Raw genomic sequence first — 19,597 nt, forward strand, 5'->3', positions numbered from 1 at the left:
TGTGTCACCTCGTGTTCCATATTAGATGCAACTTGTGAGTGAAAAAGGAGAGTGTTTTTAATGTTTGAAACCTTGTTTGTCACACAATACTCCTTGAGTGAAAAGAAGATAGTTAGTTTCATTCCGATGCAGCATGGAAAATAAGTTTTAAAATGACATTACTTTGGTAAATCGTTTTGTTTATACTTGCGAATTGTTCATTACTCGGATCTCGAATGATACATTCATACTGTCGTAAAAAAATGCATGTGTACGCAACTCCAAAATTGTTATATTTGTAGTTTTTTCAACCTACTACGAGGGGGATTGTGTCTGGAGAGAGAGAGAGGGGGGGGGGAGAGAGAGGGAGAGAGAGAGAGAATGTGTATACTCGCATAACAAACGTGACAGCATGTTAATTTTTTAGTTCAATGATTTTACTTACATGCATACTATGTTGAATGTTTATATATAAACTTTATTTGTGTGTTTCTCCAAGTTGATTGAAAATGGAAATTTCACGATCTTCACTTCATGTACCTAGTTCTTCATCCTTTAGTCATGAAAAAACAGTACGTACAACCCATAAAAAGAGCCTTCAAGCTATATGCACTTGTTTCAATTTACATGTCAATATCTTATATAACACCTCCAACTTGGAATTGGACTCACATAACTCTATGTATACGCAAGGGTTCTTTTTGCTCAATTGATCATTCTTGCTCGTTTGGAACAAGTAAAACTTTTTGAATGTGGGGAAAAAATATAGGTTCTATGTGTACTCGAATTAAGGACAAAAATTTTAAATATCTCATGAAGCATGAACTAAATGCATAAATAATAGTACAAAGTACTATGTAGTTAATTGATAGTAATATCTTACTATAGGTGTATATAAATTAAATGGTATTATGTGGAGTGTGACAAACAACGATACATTTTTACATTGTCTTCTTCGCCTCAAAGACCTTCATATTCACCGCAACAATATAAATTGAAAAAGAATGATCACGACCGTCACGGGAGTTATTAAAATCTAAGTTTCTTGTATTAACTTTTGGGTAACAAAAAGTACTCTTACGTAGGATTAATAGACATAATGAATTTATTAAATTGTATAAGTAGACCTAATTGTTGAGGTACTAAGGGTGAAAAAGGTTAATTTTTTTGGTAACGTGGATCAACGGAAAAGTAAGAAGATAACTAAATAATCTCTTTCTATTATTTTTTCTAAACACTAATTTTTTTATTCTATAATGAAACATTACTTTAAAATTACTTTAAAATCTACCAAATAACAAACATTTGATCTTATATCTAGTGTAAAAAAAAACATACTAAAAAAACATAAAACACACTTTATTTCACAAAGGCTTGAAAGAAATGTGTCCAATATAGTGGGTAATAAATTTTAGGATTTGCTCATTATCTACAAACGTAAATAAATAAAGTGTAGTTTCTTTAACTTCAGGAGGCAATCACATTCCCTAATAAAAGTGTTGCAAACAGTACAAATTAGATCACTTATATTGTTGATTGACCATATTTTTTTACGGTATTTATAATGGTAATACCATATGTTTCTGTAAAAGATAATTAATTTTACTCACTAATATACACCACAATTTACTTTGTTTTTTTTAAACCTTATTTTAACTTATTTTGGGTCTAGTAAGTTTTGTTAAAGCCCAAATAAGTTAAAATAATGAGACTTATTAAGTTCAGGGTTAATAAGTTCAAATATTACATTTTAGAAGTTTCAATAAGCTATACTCCTTAATATATAAGGTTACATAAGTTCAAAACTAATAACACGAATTTATATAAGATAATACTATAATGTAAATTTTTGTAGTTATAAAGTTAACCCCTATTTTTCTTTCATGATCTTATTTGAATTTATATTTTCCCAAAACGAGTATACATAAGGATAACATAAGTTTAGATAATAAGAGCATCTCTAATGGTAAGCTAATTTGACAATTAGCTTGTTACATATATATGGCACATAAGATTTCAAGCTATTACATTGTCTAGCTAATTTGTGCTCCAATGGCAAACAACTAGCTTGTTATTTAAATTGGTCTCACTTGTCCCATTTGTCAATTAATTATTTGATAATTTCTAGGAGCTAGTTGTCAGGCAAATTAGCTTAAACAAGCTAATTTGCTTGGCCAAGCTAATTTATTACTTTTACTCCAATGTTCTAGCTATTAGCTTGAAACTTTTATAAATGTCAAGCTAGTCCCTAGCTATAATTATTGGAGATGCTCTAATAAGAGAAGATAAGATAAATGGCTAATAAATTTTGATGAGATAAGTTTACAGACAATAAAAAAGCTAGATTTCACGTGCACTTCAACACTTGACATAATATACAAAGGATAAAATAATTTAATGTTCTTTTATTGCGCTCTTTAAATATGATGTTCATTGCAACTGGAAAGTTATCATAATTGTTAAGAACAATACCTTTTCTTTTTTTCAAATAAAGCAATCACATACCTAATATATACTTGCTATTTATTACGATAAATTACAACATTAAGTGCTACTTGTAATTAATACTTCTAGAGAGCTTGTTTGATATATTTTTTTTAAGGAAAAGCTATACTATATTATTAACTTTATAGGAAGATCCAAGACAACCAAATCCGCATCCGACCTTCATCTAAATAAACCTCATCATAAAGCTTGTTCCATCAAATTATACATAACACTCAACATGTTTGAAGTTGTTATATCAATTGTTATTTACGCCATACTTTATATAGAGTATAAACGCAAATTCGAGCCAACATTCACGTATTCGCATTACTAGTCGTCCTGATCATTTCTATGATTGTACAATTCTTTTGAAAAGTTACTCAATAAATTCACAATATATTTATGATTTTTTTTCTTTTTAAAAATAGTATAAGATCAATTTTTTTTTACCCAAGGGTGAAATCACAAAAATAAATCAATCAAATGGGACCCATAAAAAAAGTAAAAAAAGACGGTGGGAAAGAAATAGGAAAAAGGAAAGTAATCGAAAGAGATATAGAGAGAGAAAAGAAAAAGTCGATATAAAACCCTAAATATCCAAAAACCCTTTTTTTTTAATTTTCACAGATAGCAGCAGCAGCAGTCTGTAGCACTAATCAATTTCCCCCATTTTTATCCCCCAAATTCCACCTGGGTTTCTTCACTTCTTCTTCTTCTCCTGTTTACTTCAGATATACTTTCAAGAAACCCCCAAAAATCTTGTCTTTTTCGCAGCTGTTTCTTTCACTGTCAAGAAAAAGATGGACTCTCGTGGCCCATCTGCACCACCACCCCACCACCACCAACACCACCAACAACCACCGCATCTACACCAGCATCAGCATCACCACCAGCATCAACAACACCACCAGCATCAACAACACCATCACCAGCAACAGCAACAGCAACACCATCACCAGCAACAGCAACAGCAACAGCAACCACCAACTGGGTTGATGATGATGCATCATCAACACCACCAATCAAATTCACCTTACTCAACTCCAAATTCGAACGCTCCCCCACCTCAGATGATCGCTACTCCGAATTCGTCTTCCTCTATGCTGCAGAACAACCGTTTCCCGTTCAATCAAGTTGTGACAACTACCCCTCCTCCTTCGAAGAACCCCAGTTCTAGTCTCGAACCACTCAATTCGCCTTATTCTGGTGATGGGTCTTCTGGGTTGAGGCCATCTGGGTTCGGCATTGATCCGAATTCGTCTTCTTCGCAGAAGAAGAAGAGGGGTAGACCTAGGAAATACTCCCCTGATGGTGGGGGTAGTAACATTGCTTTGGGGTTAGCTCCTACCCCAATGTCTTCTTCTGTGATGGGAAGTGGAAGTGGTGTTGCTGCTGGTGGCGGGCAGGCGGATTCCGGTGGGACTGCTCCGTCCTCGGATAATCCGTCTAAGCGGCATCGCGGCCGCCCCCCTGGTTCTAGCAAGAAGCAATTGGATGCATTAGGTGTGTGATTGTCTTTTGATGAGTATTTTTTTTGTTGGTTTGTAAAATGTGGTATTGTTATTTTGAGAATTTGATGATTGTGGCTTGTTTTGATCCTTTTTGTGTTTTGATTGTGGGCAGGTAACTGTGGGGTTGGTTTTACGCCGCACGTTATCTTGGTGAACGCCGGGGAGGTATGTGTGACTCTTCATACATGGTAATTTTGGGTGTGGTTATTGAATTGTGATCTGAATTGATGATTGTTAGATGTGTTGCTAGTCATGGTAAACTTGCGCTCTTTTTTTTTGCTTGTTTGAATTAATTCTCTCATTCATTATGCATCTTGTAACTGTTTTGGCGAATATTTATGTATTTATGTGTATATATCACTTAGTTTGAGTTCATTAATAGTAAATCTCAAATGTCAACAATTTATGAGCAATTTTGTCATGGAATGTCTGCATTAATAGTTATAAAGTGTGTTGTTTTAATGTCCTGATTTAAAGATGAGGCATTTCCACTAGTGATTACTGTTCTTCGGTTCTTCCAGTTCATACTAATCACCACAGAATATACTTACATTTTGAGGCTCCCAAAATTTCCAGTAGTTCTTTACTTCTTTATGAGCTCATTTAAGAATTTGTATAGTTGATTGATAATGTGGCTTTAAGTATGACTGTAGTTACAGTTGACACCGAAAAAGAATGTAATTTTGATGCTTAGAGTTCTTTTATTTTTATCCTCTCTTGTCTCTTCATTCTGTGCTTCTTTGGGTGGATTCTTTTTTTACTTTATTTGTAGAAGGAAGAGTTGATATCCTCTGGAAAAGCATGGACTGAATATTGGAACTTTGGAAGTTGGCTGTTAGAATCTCACTTTATCTCTGATTCTGTTATATCTCATATGTGAAGCTACGATTGTATTGAAAGAATAAGCATACCCATAATAATATAGATAGCCTCAACGTTTATTCCCACTACATCAGTATTTTATTTTTTTGGTCGCTATATTTGAAGCTTTCGTTTTCCCCTTTATTTCAATGATTTCCTAATGTTTATTAAAAAGAGTATAAAGCAATTTGGTCTTGATGGGGGAACACTTTGTATATACTATAACATACGCTTGCCTGTCCTACACCGCATAATTTCATTTTGTGCGCTCTAATTGGTTCATTATTGTGTTTGAGGAGTTATGATCAGGGGCTTGTTTAAATTGAAATATCTTTAGACAGAGTTCGATAATGGGTTTATGCTTTCTCTGTTGTACAGTGATTGCTCTCTCTGTTTAGTTTGTGTTTCTAATGGGTTGTCTTTTAGAAAATTCCGTTAAAACAAGCATTATAAAACTGAGACCACAGTAATTTTATGTAATCAATATACTAAGTCAAGTGCTTAGTCTGTGGTTTGTTTTGGTCTTGGATTATGCTTTTTGTTCGTTACCTGTAGTCCTGTAGTATAACTAAATTTGCAAGATCTCAAATTTCTAAGGTTCCATTTATGCATCTGCAAACATTTACATAAAGACAATTTCTTTTGCTGGATGTCATCTTTCAACATGTTTACTTCTGTACTGTTTTGCTCTTCCATAGAAAACAACTACAACATAAATAATAATTATAAAGTCTTCTTTTAGGATGCTTAACTCAGACCAAGATAGGCAATCGTATGGACAGATTCAATTCCTATTCCTGACTCTATTTATTTTTCCTTACCATTTTGGTATTTTCCGATTCACAGGACATTGCGTCAAAAATTGTAGCCTTTTGTAAGCAAGGGCCGCGTACAGTTTGCGTTCTTTCTGCAAATGGTTCCATCTGCAACGTGAGCCTTAAACAACCTGCAATGTCAGGAGGTGTTGTGAACTATGAGGTACGTACTGACTAATATGCGTTTAAGGATAAATGCTTGTATTTGTACTCTTTTTCTCTCTAAGTTGCAGCATAGGTCTCTTCTCATAATATTAAGCTGTCAATCTGTCATATGTGAATAATGTGATGCTTTGACCGTCTAAGGCTTGTAATGATTGTGCCTAAATTTTTAGTTTGAAGATAGAAATGTAGAATATTGCTAGAAATTGTTGTCATATCTGAACCTGTACTTCTATCTTCTGTTGCGGGTTCCTTACGGTGGCATAAAGTTTGTGATTGCCAAGAACGAGTGAAGATATTTTTCCGTCTTATCTTTTACGCCTAGGTAACAAGGTTATGCTTCTTATTTAGAGAGTTAGCATTCCCCGTAGTTATCTTTCAGAAACGCCTTCCCTCTTTGGCTATTTCTGGCACTTTCTCTTTCGACTTGGAGCTTTTGTCCAGGAATCCAGCTTTTACACAACAATCAGCGAGAATTGTTGAAAATATTTCTTAGTTTCCTATTTTCCTTGGATGTTTCTTGAGAATTCCCTTCAAGGTATTGTGTTCTATGGATGTCCATTTTGAGGTAATTGTAGAAAATAATTCCCTTGTGTTTTGTAGTTGCTTTTGGTTGACCTTTTAAGGTAAAAGAAAGAAATCTTTGGTATTATTCAATTTGGAACTTTGATCTGTCATGGTTCCTTAGAGAAATATTAATTGGAAATGATTTTGGGTAAAAATCTCAGTTAAGGATGAACTTTAAGGTACTGTAAAAAAGTTGATTAACCTTACTTAAGGAGGAACTGTACAAAGAAGCTGCCTAGCAATCTGAGATTTAATTGTACTACAAGGCCTACAATCATTGAGAAAGCGGTGGTTTAAGATGGTTTCTGTTTTTATCTTGCTGTTTTTTCCACCTTACAAAAAATATGTTAAAGAGATGCATAATTTTACTATTCCATGACATGTAAGGAAATACTTTTTTTCCCCGTTGTAAAAGCCCATTTAAACTGGAAGAGAGTTTTTGAAACTTCTAATTGATAATGGAGACTGTTGGGGGCTGTATCTTCAAAATTTTATCTTTATGGACATTTTTCACTGATTCGAGAATATAAAGGATGGCTAGCATAGTTGCTTTTGGTCAAGGTGCATAGACAGTTAGTGTTGAACCACAAATGGGCACTGGAACTCAAGGATAGATGGTGGAAGCTTTAGAAGCCTTTTAGGGTAACAAAAGAGGCAGGGTGTGAGCTTAAAGAGAGAGGCAATGCCTTGCCGTCTTTTTATATATATTTTTCTTTTTAGGATTTTGTGAAGGAACGATGAGCCTTTGTCAGCAATTCTTGTCCAATGCTGTACCTCCAAAGTCCAAAGAATGACAAGCAGGATATGGAGTGGAAATCCAACACTTCTAATATGAATGGATTGTGAACCAAGGAGTGATTATACCCTTTGTGGCATTTCACTGCACTAAACTATGGTGTTGTACCTTGCTCTTTTTACATGCTCAAACCTTTTTTCTTGGAATAGAAGCTCCATTACCTACTCGATCCATACATATGAGATTTAGATTTTGAGCAGTAGCCTTTACTATGTTTAGATAAACTATCTTGTTGTGCTGAAGACACTGTCTTCTTGTATATCAGGAGTTTTGTCTTTGAAGATTTTACATCTGTGGATTCCCCCCCCCCCCCCCCCCCCCCCCTCATTTAACTTTTATCAATGTGATAAAAAGATTCAAGCATAGTTGCAAAGAAGAGATCTTTTGGCTCAGTTTCCCTTGTATGTAAACTGCTTCTTGGATGTCCCAACACATTTAAGCAGTTTAGAGGTATTAAGTGATCAGTCAAGAACTTCATGTAGATTATCTTTTTCTTTCTCTCCTTCGTTCTCAAGGATATGGTGTTCGTTCTATTTATGTATTTGGTAGATTAGCTCCAACTCATGGTCTAAAAAAATCTACATTCTTAGTAATTAGAGCATTTTGCTCCACTACATAGATTTTCTGTAGATTTCTTAGCACTTTACCATTGGTTCTCAGCCTATGAAAGGCATAAGAGAAATGCTTGAAGATAATCATATTGATTATTTGTCTGGGTTCTTGATTGTTTTTTTGTAACATCATTGGTAAATCACATTCAATTACAGTGTTAGACATGATTTAAGCTTCTCACAGTCTATCCAGTCTTCATGTATTCTCTTAGTGTTCCTATTCCTTTTCCAGTCGGAGTTGGATAAGTTTTTCTTTGGTTATTAGCATTATAGCATGCTTAGTTTAACCTAACGATTTCATTTCTGGTGGTGGGTGCATTTTCCCTTTTTCTTACTGGCGGAGTTTTGTGATCTCTGTGTTGTAGGGACGATATGAGATTATTTCTTTATCAGGCTCATTCCTGTTCTCAGAGAATACTAGTGGCCAAGTCCGATCAGGTGGCTTGAGTGTATCTCTGGCAGGCGGAGATGGGCAAGTACTCGGCGGTGGTGTTGCTGGGATGCTGATGGCTGCCTCTAATGTTCAGGTATAGATAATTCTGCTTGTGCCTTGTGTCTGTGAACATGTACCTGGCATCTGTCTTCATTCATTTACCTATTCTTTATACATGTGAAATTTAGTTTCAAAAAGTTTGTGAATATTTCCTCCGTTTGGAAATACTTGCAATGTTTGGACATTTTACACTATTCACATATTCTACTTTGACTATTTGTTGGTGATTTATATGTCAGATAACATATAGTCATGTGAGTTCTTGTTAGATTCGTCTCATACGTGTTTTCAAAATATCAAAATTTTATAATTTTTGCTTGAAGAGAATTTAAAATATTAACGATCAAAATTGTGCATTGGCGTGTGTGAAATATTGTGGAAAATGACCAATGTTGCAAGTATTTCCAAACGGAGGAAGCATGTAATTGCCAAAAAAAAGGAAGAAGTTAGTGAATAGTTCCTGAAAAAACATTTTGTTTTGCGGGTCCACTTTTCCTTATATGTACTCTATGTTATTTAGACTCGGGTACTAGTGTCGGACACGGGTGCTTGTCGAAATGTCCAACACGGCTAAATTGTGGAAAATTTCCTTGATTTTAGACCAAAATGAAGTGTCGGGGTGCCCATACCCATGTACAAGTGTCGGGGTGCCCATACCCATGTACAAGTGTCGAGGATCCTGTAGAGTACTATCTTGATCTTTTGTGATTCTTGTTAGTCCAATTTTGATGTGCGGTCTAACTCACTATGTTTTATGTTTCTCTCTCTCGTAAAGTTCTGCTGAGTACTGAATAGCAGATTCTAGGATCAATTAGTTGCCGTGCTAGGTGCAACATAATTCTAAATGATGTGCTGTGCTAGTTTTTTTTTTTTTTTTTTTGGGTTCTACTACGAGGAGTTCCCACCTGCCATCGGCAAGTGGACTAATCTCCCGCGGGAGTTTGCATGGGTACCTCGATGGGCAACATTCCTCCCAGTTGAGATTTTTTCTATACCCAAGGCTCGAACCCGAGACCTTGGTTAAAGAGCAAGATATATCCCATCTTTACTCTTTGAGGAGAGAGATTCAGTTGTCTTGTGGCGGACACAAGATTTTATGCTAGCTCCACTCGTGAATCTTTCACCATAGAGAACCGAGGGGATTACATTTGGAAAATGTATGATATCCTTGACAACTAACAAAATGGCAAAAGTGAAAGTAAGAAAAAAAGTCTTGCTAGCTTGGGAGAAAAATGAAAATCACTAGCAAAATAGCCGAAAGATATATATTACCTTAAAAAGCTATGGTTAATAACTTTGCTACTTTCCTAACTTGTCCCCCAAAACTTACATTACAGACGGAAATAGGAAGTATATAGAAAAACTCTCTGAACTGTACACAACAGAAAGATCTAGCAACTAAATTGAACTGTACACAACAGAAAGATCTAGCAACTAAATTGAACTCTCTTGTATGTTTGAAAATTATTGAGATTTTGGGTAAATTCATTTCATCTGTATACATCCTAAAAATGGAATTCTTTTTTCCAGATCATCGTGGGTAGCTTCATCGCAAATGGCAAAAAGACAAAGTACATGCCATCAGTACCTCACTCAAATAACGCGTTGAGCTTTCCCGCACCAGCACTACCAGCTGCTGAAAGTCCGCCCTCCCAGGAAGTCGACAGTGATGGATCAGAGGATAATGGTAGTAGCCATATTGATCGGGCTATGGGACCCTACGGCAATTCCCATCATCCCGTGCATAATATGCAAATGTATAACCAGATGGGCTGGCCCAACCCGAAGATGCTTCAAAACTAGAGAGAGCTGATCGTGTTATTTGGTGATCAGAGGCTGATTTTCAGATTCTAACAGGCAGAGTCTAAAAAGCATATATCATAGAGTAGCTTTCTTCTCCTTAATTACTTGCTTTTCCTCCGTCTTCATTTACCTGTTAATTATACTTAGGTGGTTTTTATGTCTTCCCCCCCCCCCCTCCCCCTCCTCCCGTCCCTGTCAGTGTAGTAGGTAAATGACATTATCACCCCCGGTGTTAAAAGCTGAGTTTTGCACGCCATTTTTAGCATCGTTTGCACATAGTCATCAGTATGAGGTCAAATTTATATTTTCCCATCTGATGCAATGGGTGCCTGACTTGAAATGTAGATTTCTTAATTTTTTAATTTTTTTTTAAGGATTGATTTCGTGTAACATGGGTTTTGAGTTCGAATTTGGATTTGGATTTGAATTGGAGTGTTGATGTTTTTGTGGGACTATTGGCTCATGAATCATGATCATTTCCCAAGTGTGATTCTTCTAAAGGTCAAAGCTTTTGATTGTATTGCTTTGATTGACTTCTATGCAAAGATTTGTCAATTTTTTCTATCAGTTTAGATAGTTGGCTAACAGTGTACAACTCAGCGAAAGATAAACGTGTCTTTTTCATTCATGTTGGCAAGTTGCCATGTTCTGAACCAGTGGATGGATTTGGGCTTATGTATCGTTTTCAGATTGTCGATATTGTTGGCAGATTTAAGTTCTTTTTGGGAAATATTGGCAACACCTGCAAATGAGGCGTGTTATTATACAAATCTAGGTTAAATGATGAGACAAAGGTATGTTATCTTCACTTTGTCAGGTTTGGTCTGGTGATTGACTTTTGTGAGTATTTTTTGCTTTTTCTGGTGTAGTCTGGTCTAAATGTTTTTTGTGAGTGTTTATTGCTTTTTCTGGTGTGGTCTAGTCTGTTCTGATCTAATCAGCAATGAGAATATGGTGAATAGAGCAAACGCCTAATTCTACATGGCTTGCTTAGACTCATTAAAGTCCCAAGCCAAGCTCCATTTCCAGCTCGAGTAAAGTGAATCGAGTTTGTGGAAGTTCTAGTAGCTCACAAGAAGGCTATGCTCTTTATCGGTGTAATAGTTCTTTGTAGTTGATCACTTGATCAAGGCAATTGACTTTGTTGTTAAGTTTTGGTAGATATTGTCAAATTATTCCTAAAATTAGCTTATAATCCGTGTATGGTCTGGTCTGGTCTGCTCTAAATGTTTTCGTGAGTTTTTGTATAAATGTTGAGATTAAGACTTTGTTCTCTTTCCCTAGTCTGGTTTGATTTTTCTTGTTTCGAGTCGTGCATGGTCTGGTCTGAATGTTTTTGTGTGTTTTTGTATATACGAGGGATCGAGAAGTTATGAAGATGAAGGTGAAGCTTGAGATCAGGTGAATCTTGACAAAGAACTAGGTATATTAATTGACTTAGAAAATACCCAGTTAACAGATAATATGAGAATAATTGGGTGTTTAGTTGGTGAGGTCGGCTAAGCTGTCATATCGCGTAAAATATTTGTATGTTTGTAAATTAATTAAATTGTTTATCAACCTTAGTTTAGGCTGTTTGTCACAAACTAAGTATGATATTGACATCATGAAGCCCAGTTAGTTAGTTAGTTTGTGTCCCATAAGAACGAAATCTTTATGGTTGAGGTGCACCCTTCACTAATTAATTTACCCCTTTTCAATTTTTCATTCTATGTAACATACCAACTCAATCACATCTATATATGTAAATAGAAGTCGTTAAAAGGTTTGTCAACTTTTTTTTTTTTTATTTTTAATTTGGTGTGAATGAGCCGCACAGGGGCAATACATGTTACAATTTAGGGCGCTGAAATTTGAACTCGATACCTATTGTACACAGAGTCACAGACCTTCAGTCTTAACCTAGGCCAAGACATCATTAGTTGTACCCATTAAAGGGGGGAAATGTTATGGGAAGGTTTGTGGTACGTAGTTTGATCATCGTTATTGTCATGTGAATGACTAGTAGGTCGTTACTCGTTAGTGAATCGGAAATGACCTCTTATCTAGCATTATCTGATTTATCTCGGTTCTTCAAAGTTCTTTACACCAAATATTTGCACGGACTAAAATGTAATATTTGTTCAATTTCGCATGAGATAAAATTATAAAAGTTTGATATTCTAAATACAAATACCTAGAGGAAATTGACAAGATCGCACATGATGTTTTAGAGTATGTAATGGTGTAAAATTAGGGTTAAAGTTTTCATAATTTGACACCTACAATATTAAAGAATTTTAAAACACGAAGCCAGTAGTACTTTGGCTACCTTCATACGTAGTAGTATTAAACTCTGTTATGTTTCGCCTTATTTTCATTTTCATGAACAATAAGTTCATAGGTAGTATAAGATAAGTTTAAGAAAAATAAGGGTTGATCAAATACAAATTATAATGGAAATAAATTTTGATAAGCTCTAATAATCTCATATAAACTTAATAAAATTAAGTGAAAATCATGTGAATAACGCACCTGAACCTTGAGTGCCTTCCATAGATGATCCAGCAAATTTCCTGTAACGGCTCTTTTCTTGGAAACAAGACTAATAAAGTTTGGACACGGTTGAAGTATACTCGTATTAGTAATATTACATCATTACCACACATATTTAGTGATGATTATACTAATATATTAGCCGTTGGTAGGCCAAATTCAATTCAAAGCACCTCAATATGTCACTTTCACTCCCTCGTTACAATCATTCAATCCAACAAGCAAACAACTCACATATATTTTCTCCATCATTTCCTCCTCTCTTCATTACCATACATATATATAAACCACCACTATCCATTATTCCCATTACCAATTCTTCATCAAACAAACTTACACACATATACAACTAATTAACACAAGTATATCATATATATTATTTAGGTGCTGGTTCTGTAGGGTTCTTTTTTACCTACTATTATGGATTGCTTGGTTATGCCGGTTTCGGTCCTCATAAGGCGGTGTTCCGGAAGGTTCTCGACCTCACGGCTAGGCTACCGGTCCTTGGCCGATGAAGCTATGCTCGACGGTGGTGATTTGGTGACGGTGGTGGTGGGAAGTGAAAGAAGGCAATTCTTGGTAGACTCATTTGTGTTACAAGAGACCCCTTTTCGAGTTTTGATAGAGTTGTCTATGAAGAATAAGAGGGAGTTTGTGAATAATTATATGGATGATGATATTACAAGTTGTTCTACAAAGAGGGTGATTTTTGTTGATGTGGATGCTATTTTGTTTGAGCATATGCTTTGGTTGATGTATAATGATTGCTCTTCTTTTTTTAAGCTTAATGTTAAGGAGATTCTTGAGTTTTATGCTCAAGATTATTAATTTCATTAGATTAACTATTATTTGTATATAAGATTATACTTAATTAGTTGGGTTTGGGGTAGAGAAAGGATAATTCTTTTTAAAGGAATATTGAATCACTTATGATAAATATTTCTTGTCATATTTCATTATGTATACATTGTGAAGGATATAAAAATAAAATCATCGATCATTTTAGAATTTCAATTTATTATTGTGCAATTCCTTTAGCAAGAGCAATGATAATGTTTTCCCTAAAAAAAAAAGAAAAAAGAACAGAGCAATTATAACTTTATTTTTTAAGACAAGTCAATTGAGTAATTTAAGGAACTTCCTACACAGTTTAGGAAAAATAGGCAACATTTTTTAAAAATAGGAAGGTGTGTGTTGTATACTTGTATGCAGAAACTTTTGTTGGGAGACTCATCTACCATAAGTAAAATGTGCAACATAGTCGGATTCGGATGTAGTTGGAGTTAAGTTCCGGTGAACCACGTGTGCTATGCGTAAAAGTTTAGCGAAAAATAGGCAACATTTTGGCCTTGAGTAAAAAACTAGGCAACATTTTGGCCTTGAGTAGTGTAAATGCTTATATTATTATAAAATAGAAAGATATACAATTCGTATCATCCTACTGGAAATGTGATTTTTTTTCTATGGTTAAGTATACGAGGCGTTAAAGCAAAATTTGCAATATCCAGAAAGGAAAATAATAATAAAAAAAACTTTTGTGATTAGGTAATGGTCATGCCTGAATTCTTATATGAGACTGTCCTCACCATCAACTGATAGTGAGACCAGTTTACACTTGCGAATTTAGGTATGTTACTTCTATAGTTTAGATATGTTACTTTTTTTTTATAATTTTAAAGGAGGTACTTTTTTTAATTTAGGTATGTTACTTCTATAGTTTATACATGTTACTTTTTTTATACGGAATAGTTTTAGGGAGATACCTTCTTAGTTTAGGTATGTTACTTCTATAGTTTAGACATGTTACTTTTTTTTTTAATATAGAATTTTAGAGGAAGTACTTTTTTTAGTTTATATATGTTACTTCTATAGTTTATACGAAGTACATGTTACTTTTTTTATACGGAGTAGTTTTAGGGGAGATACCTTCTTAGTTTAGGTATGTTATTATATAGTTTAGACATGTTACTTTTTTTTAAAAATAATTTTAGAGGAAGTATTTTTTTTAGTTTAGGTATGTTACTTCTATAGTTTAGACATGTTACTTTTTTTTATATAATTTTAGATGAGGTACTTTTTTAGTTTAGGTATGTTACTTCTATAGTTTAGACATGTTACTTTTTTTTATACGGAATAGTTTTAGGGGAGGTACATTTTTAGTTTAGGTATGTTACTTCTATAGTTTATACATGTTACTTTTTTTTTTTTAATAATTTTAGAGGAGGTACTTTTTTAGTTTAGGTATGTTACTTCTATAGTTTAGATCTGTTACTTTTTTTTTATATAGTTTTAGGGCAGGTACGCTATTGGTTTCGCGCTCGTCACACCATCAAGTTGATGGTGTGACTGGTCTCACAAGAGACGCGCTGATGGTCATGATTCCCTATTCACACGATATGATTGGTCAAAGTTAAGTTGACCGGAGAATATACATGATGTTCTGCTTAGAACTTATTCGATGCAATACTTTTATAGTTGGAATGTCATCGCGTGTAGAAAAAACTTGCCTATTATTTTTAAAATGTATCTCCACCGAAGGTTGACAATCAGAAAATTTATGTATTATTAGATTAGATCTCGTGCATGCACGAATTATGATCATTTTTGTTTACAAAATACAAAAAATTTAACTAAATATTCCCAAACTACTTTATAATAATAATAAAAAAAATTAAACATACTCATTTAAATTTATTCATCTAATATGCATATGATATATGTGTAATATGCTATTTTGACCGACATGCCGAGTGAATATAATTTTCATTATTAATGTACCGATTTGACTAAATTATTATAAAAATGTATTTAGAAAAATTATTATTACGTGGTATCTATTATTGCCATAATTTATAAACTATATTTTTTTCACACATAGATACTTTATAAACAGGGTAGAGAATAAAAATAAAATAAAATATATATTTAGGAAAGTATTTTAGACGGAAAAATTTTACACCAAAAAATGACATGTGTTATTCCAGGTATCTGTTTTAGTATATTAGATAGATTGTTAATAGACTCACTAAGACTCTAAGAGGCGCATCTTTTAAAATGAAACACGAGAAGAAGAAAAACCCATTTAAAATCTCAAATCTCAGAAAAATTGACTTCTTTTTTCGTTCAATTTGTGGCGGTTTGAAATTAGATACTATCATTGTTTGATTTAAACTTCAAAGAAAGAAATTGGAAGGTTTTGGCCAAAATACATAATTGCATATAAGGCTCCATTTGGTAGGGCGTAAAACATTTTCATGGAAAACGATTTTTTCCTTTTTAATCATTTTACGTTGTTTGGCTGAGTACGGGATGGAAAACAATTTTGAAGTAAAGTCCGAATTTGAATAATTCACAAAATAGGCCCAAATAGTTAGTTATTCAAGTTCCCTCGAAAAAGAAAGAGAGTTATTCAAGTAAATTTTGGAAAGATTGGCTCTTCTGAGTTTCTGTATTGGGCCGGGCCGTATTGGTCTAACAGCTTTAGATTACTGGTTCTGGCCCAAAGTCACTGTTTGCCTACAATTTCAAGGTTTAGGACTTTAGGATAATCCTAGTTTTATACTTTTACGGGTTGTATTATTTTTGGACCTCCCAATAAAATAAACTTTTTTGTTTATCACTAAATGTCAAGTTTTAAACTGGATTTTAAGAGTGCAAATTAGCCATATTGAAATTGCTAATTACAAACGCGGAAGAGTAGATTTGAAAACGTAATCTATTGTACATAGGCCATCAGTCTTTTACCTCTAAATCTCTAGGCCAAGAAATCATTAGTTGAACCGGTGAAGCCAACGTAGAATCGTTACTATACTGAAGTGTACCGAAGTACACCTGTACCATCTGTATCGATGCTTTTGGTTTATTGACAACGAGATATTTCTTATAAAATTTACATACAAATTCATTTCCAACGTCATAATTTATCACTATTTTCCAGACGGGCTGTCATTATTGAAGTTACTCTCTCGTAAATACAACGCTCTAAACTAGATAAGAGACTAGCTAATCTCACAATGTAATAAGCCCTAATCGATCACAAAGGAAATTAATAAAGAGGGTGGATCATGCATTCATCATTCTTACTCCGTATCTATTTCTTTCACGTGGGATAACTCAATCACTATGTGATTGTGGATTTTTCCTTGTTATAAATGAGATAAAGAAAGATTAAATAACATAGTTAAAAAACGCAAAGATTTAACGTGGTTCACTAATAATGTGTTAGCTACGTCCACAAGCAGAGGGGAGAAAAGTTTTATTGATCTTGAGGAGTACAGATTCAGTCAAATAAGTCCAATATAACGAAGCCTTAATTAATAAAACATATAGTGATCGATGTGAGATCTTGTTATAATCATCTCATTATATAAATTTATAATATCAACTATTTATATATTTTATTCTTTGATAGTTAATAATATTAATGATTGAAATATTGCATTGACAAATACAATAAAATAAATGTGACAACTAAAAAAAATAAGGGGAGAGTATATATAACCTAGGGGAACATAGATAACTTACTAAAAAGGTTACTTTGTATTGCAATAGGCCATTTTAATATAATTCTTCTCACGAGGAAGGCCATTAGCAAAGAAAATTAATCTAACCAAAAGTAATGGCTCTTAATTACAAGTTTGGTTCATTATTGTTGCCAACATCATCATTTACTGTACACAATGATATTTTGTTTATAATTCAACATGTTTGCAAAATGTTTGGGTTGAAAGAGTTGCTAAAATTTTATCCTATGTAGCTCATGATGAATGCGACTCCTTAATTTTATCATTGAAATTATTATAATAAGACTATGTTCTACTTCCCATTAGACTTATTTACGGGAAATTCCGTCGCGAAAGGCCAATAATCGTTGATTAACGACGGGATTCCCTGTCGCGAACCCGTCATAAAAGGGGGCCGTCGTTAATAGAAATTCCGTCGTAAATTTATCGTAAACCCGTCGTAAAAGACATTTGCGACGGTTATTCCCGTCATTGTTTGGTTGTTAGCCCCGTCGCAAAAGGCTTTTGCGACGGGATTTTTGACCCGTCGTAATTAGGTTGTCGTTAAAGATACAAATTCTTGTAGTGGTACAACGTATCCAGGATTTTTCGGGTGTTGTGTCACCATCGTTCACAAGACACAAAATATTATATTAAAAAAAGGGTGAAAATAAAATTCGTCCTAAAAGCAATAAATGTTCACATTACAATAAAAAACCTACAAAATTATTACAGTACAATTATTCTCTACGGGGTTTAGGGGGAATGACTCAATTCATGGATTATGGACCGTGGTGCACATAGAGCATGGTGCACCAAAAGAACATATGTCCATAAGCAAAAGAACATGACACTACGGCAAAAGAACATGCGATATAATATTTCACTTTTTTGTTATAAAAATAATATATTATTTTACTATTTATTAAAAACCTAAATAAAAAAATACTCATGTTCTTTTCTCGTAACCAGATGTTCTTTCAATTATATACTAGTGTTCTTAAGGTGCACCATGCTCTATGTACACCATAATCCACCTTCTAACTTTAAGAGACCAGTTATTTCAAAGAACTGGCCTGTTAGGTGTAATAAAGAATTTGGTACTTAAGTGTATTTTTAGTATTACCTAACATACCGGTTCTGGATATAACATGTATCTTAACCCCCAAGTCCTCCCAAACCAAATTTAGCGGGTCACTTAGTAGTTCTGCCACTACCTATAACGTACTCCAGATTTAATAATTGTAGTTTCGTTCAAATTCATTCAGCCTTAGTCGAAAAGACATGTAGTGAGATATAAATGGGATATTAATTATGGCAATTAAATACTACCTCCGTTTCAAAAAAAAAAACTTTACAGTTACTATTTGCACGGACTCCAATGCAATATTTAACTATTAATATATTCAATTTCGTATGTGAAAAAATTAAAAAAAATTTGATATTCTGAAAATACATCCCGAGATCAATCTAACAAGATCTTACATGTAACTTTTTGATGTATATAATGGTGAGAATTTATGGTCAATTTTTTTATAATTTGGACACATTTTTCAAAGCGTAAAGAACTTTTTAAAACGGAGATAGTAAGATATAAATGGGATATCTACAACTTTAGGTGTTTCTTGGTAAAGTCATTACTAGCTTTAGTTGTTAACAAGTGGAATAATTAAACATAAACATATATAACGTTGTCTAAGTGTGTAAACAAACATGAATATTGCATATGAGAGATAGATGTTTTAATTAATCCAATAATGTAAGAACACAAGAATTGGTCAATATATTCTCTCTTCCAAGTTTTCCTTTCATTATTCGTTGTTTCTTTGCTTTATTTATCATATTTGAAGTTGGTAAGCTAATATCTTAATGTCTTAACTACCTTTTTCTAGCTTCTCTCTCTTATCATTTTACATTATTTTTCACTAATAATAAGTTCTTTAGCTTTAACAACCAAATGAAATAGAAAAATTATTCACTAGGTCAACATTATTTAATAAAAAGAGTTTTTATGCGTATAGAAAAAACGTTTTTAATTAAAACGGGTATTGTATGGTCATCAAATCTATTAACACCTAATTTGTATTTGATTTAAATCCAAAGTAAATTACCACTTGCTATTATGAATTGAGCAAAAGCTAAGAACGGAGCCCAAATTCACAAAAGCAAATCTCAACCAATTTTCGAATGAAATTTTTTTTATATTTTTTTTATATTTTTTTTTGACGTAGGCAATGAAATTTATTTGGCCCGGCTAGCTGTCAAATATTGTGTAATCTCGTATCATTCTCATTGATAACACACGTATATATAGTACAACTCAGTTACCTAAACCCTAGGTACACATTAGGTAACTTACCATAGTTAGGACTCTACAGAATATTCACAGAATAATATCTAATATCTTAACATATCTTAACATCCCCCTCAAGGTGGAGCATGTAGATCTCGAATGCCCATCTTGTTCAAAAAAAA

General features: G+C 33.7%; 2 protein-coding genes across 2 annotated transcripts; both read left to right on the forward strand.

The window, feature by feature from the left end:
• Positions 1–3,030: 3,030 nt before the first annotated feature.
• LOC110792161 (AT-hook motif nuclear-localized protein 8) lies at positions 3,031–10,537 on the forward strand. The gene is made up of 5 exons (XM_021996972.2): positions 3,031–3,969; positions 4,090–4,142; positions 5,685–5,816; positions 8,155–8,316; positions 9,813–10,537. Exons 1-5 carry the CDS (start codon positions 3,267–3,269, stop codon positions 10,083–10,085), a joined length of 1,323 nt encoding a protein of 440 aa, XP_021852664.2. The 5' UTR covers positions 3,031–3,266; the 3' UTR covers positions 10,086–10,537.
• Positions 10,538–12,623: 2,086 nt separating this feature from the next.
• Positions 12,624–13,634, forward strand: LOC110790903 (uncharacterized). The gene has a single exon (XM_021995659.2). It carries the CDS (start codon positions 13,041–13,043, stop codon positions 13,446–13,448), a length of 408 nt encoding a protein of 135 aa, XP_021851351.1. The 5' UTR covers positions 12,624–13,040; the 3' UTR covers positions 13,449–13,634.
• Positions 13,635–19,597: the final 5,963 nt, after the last annotated feature.

The sequence above is a fragment of the Spinacia oleracea genome, chromosome 6, assembly GCF_020520425.1.
Source record: "Spinacia oleracea cultivar Varoflay chromosome 6, BTI_SOV_V1, whole genome shotgun sequence".
Classification (NCBI taxonomy): Eukaryota; Viridiplantae; Streptophyta; class Magnoliopsida; order Caryophyllales; family Amaranthaceae; genus Spinacia; species Spinacia oleracea.

What these genes read in the sequence shown, in the direction of transcription:
- LOC110790903 (XM_021995659.2), top strand. Translation starts at nt 13,041, where the DNA reads ATGGATTGCTTGGTTATGCCGGTTTCGGTCCTCATAAGGCGGTGTTCC.
- LOC110792161 (XM_021996972.2), top strand. Translation starts at nt 3,267, where the DNA reads ATGGACTCTCGTGGCCCATCTGCACCACCACCCCACCACCACCAACAC. An exon ending in GAAGCAATTGGATGCATTAG is followed by an intron (nt 3,970 to 4,089) that starts GTGTGTGATTGT and finishes GATTGTGGGCAG; the next exon opens with GTAACTGTGGGGTTGGTTTT. An exon ending in GAGGTGTTGTGAACTATGAG is followed by an intron (nt 5,817 to 8,154) that starts GTACGTACTGAC and finishes TCTGTGTTGTAG; the next exon opens with GGACGATATGAGATTATTTC.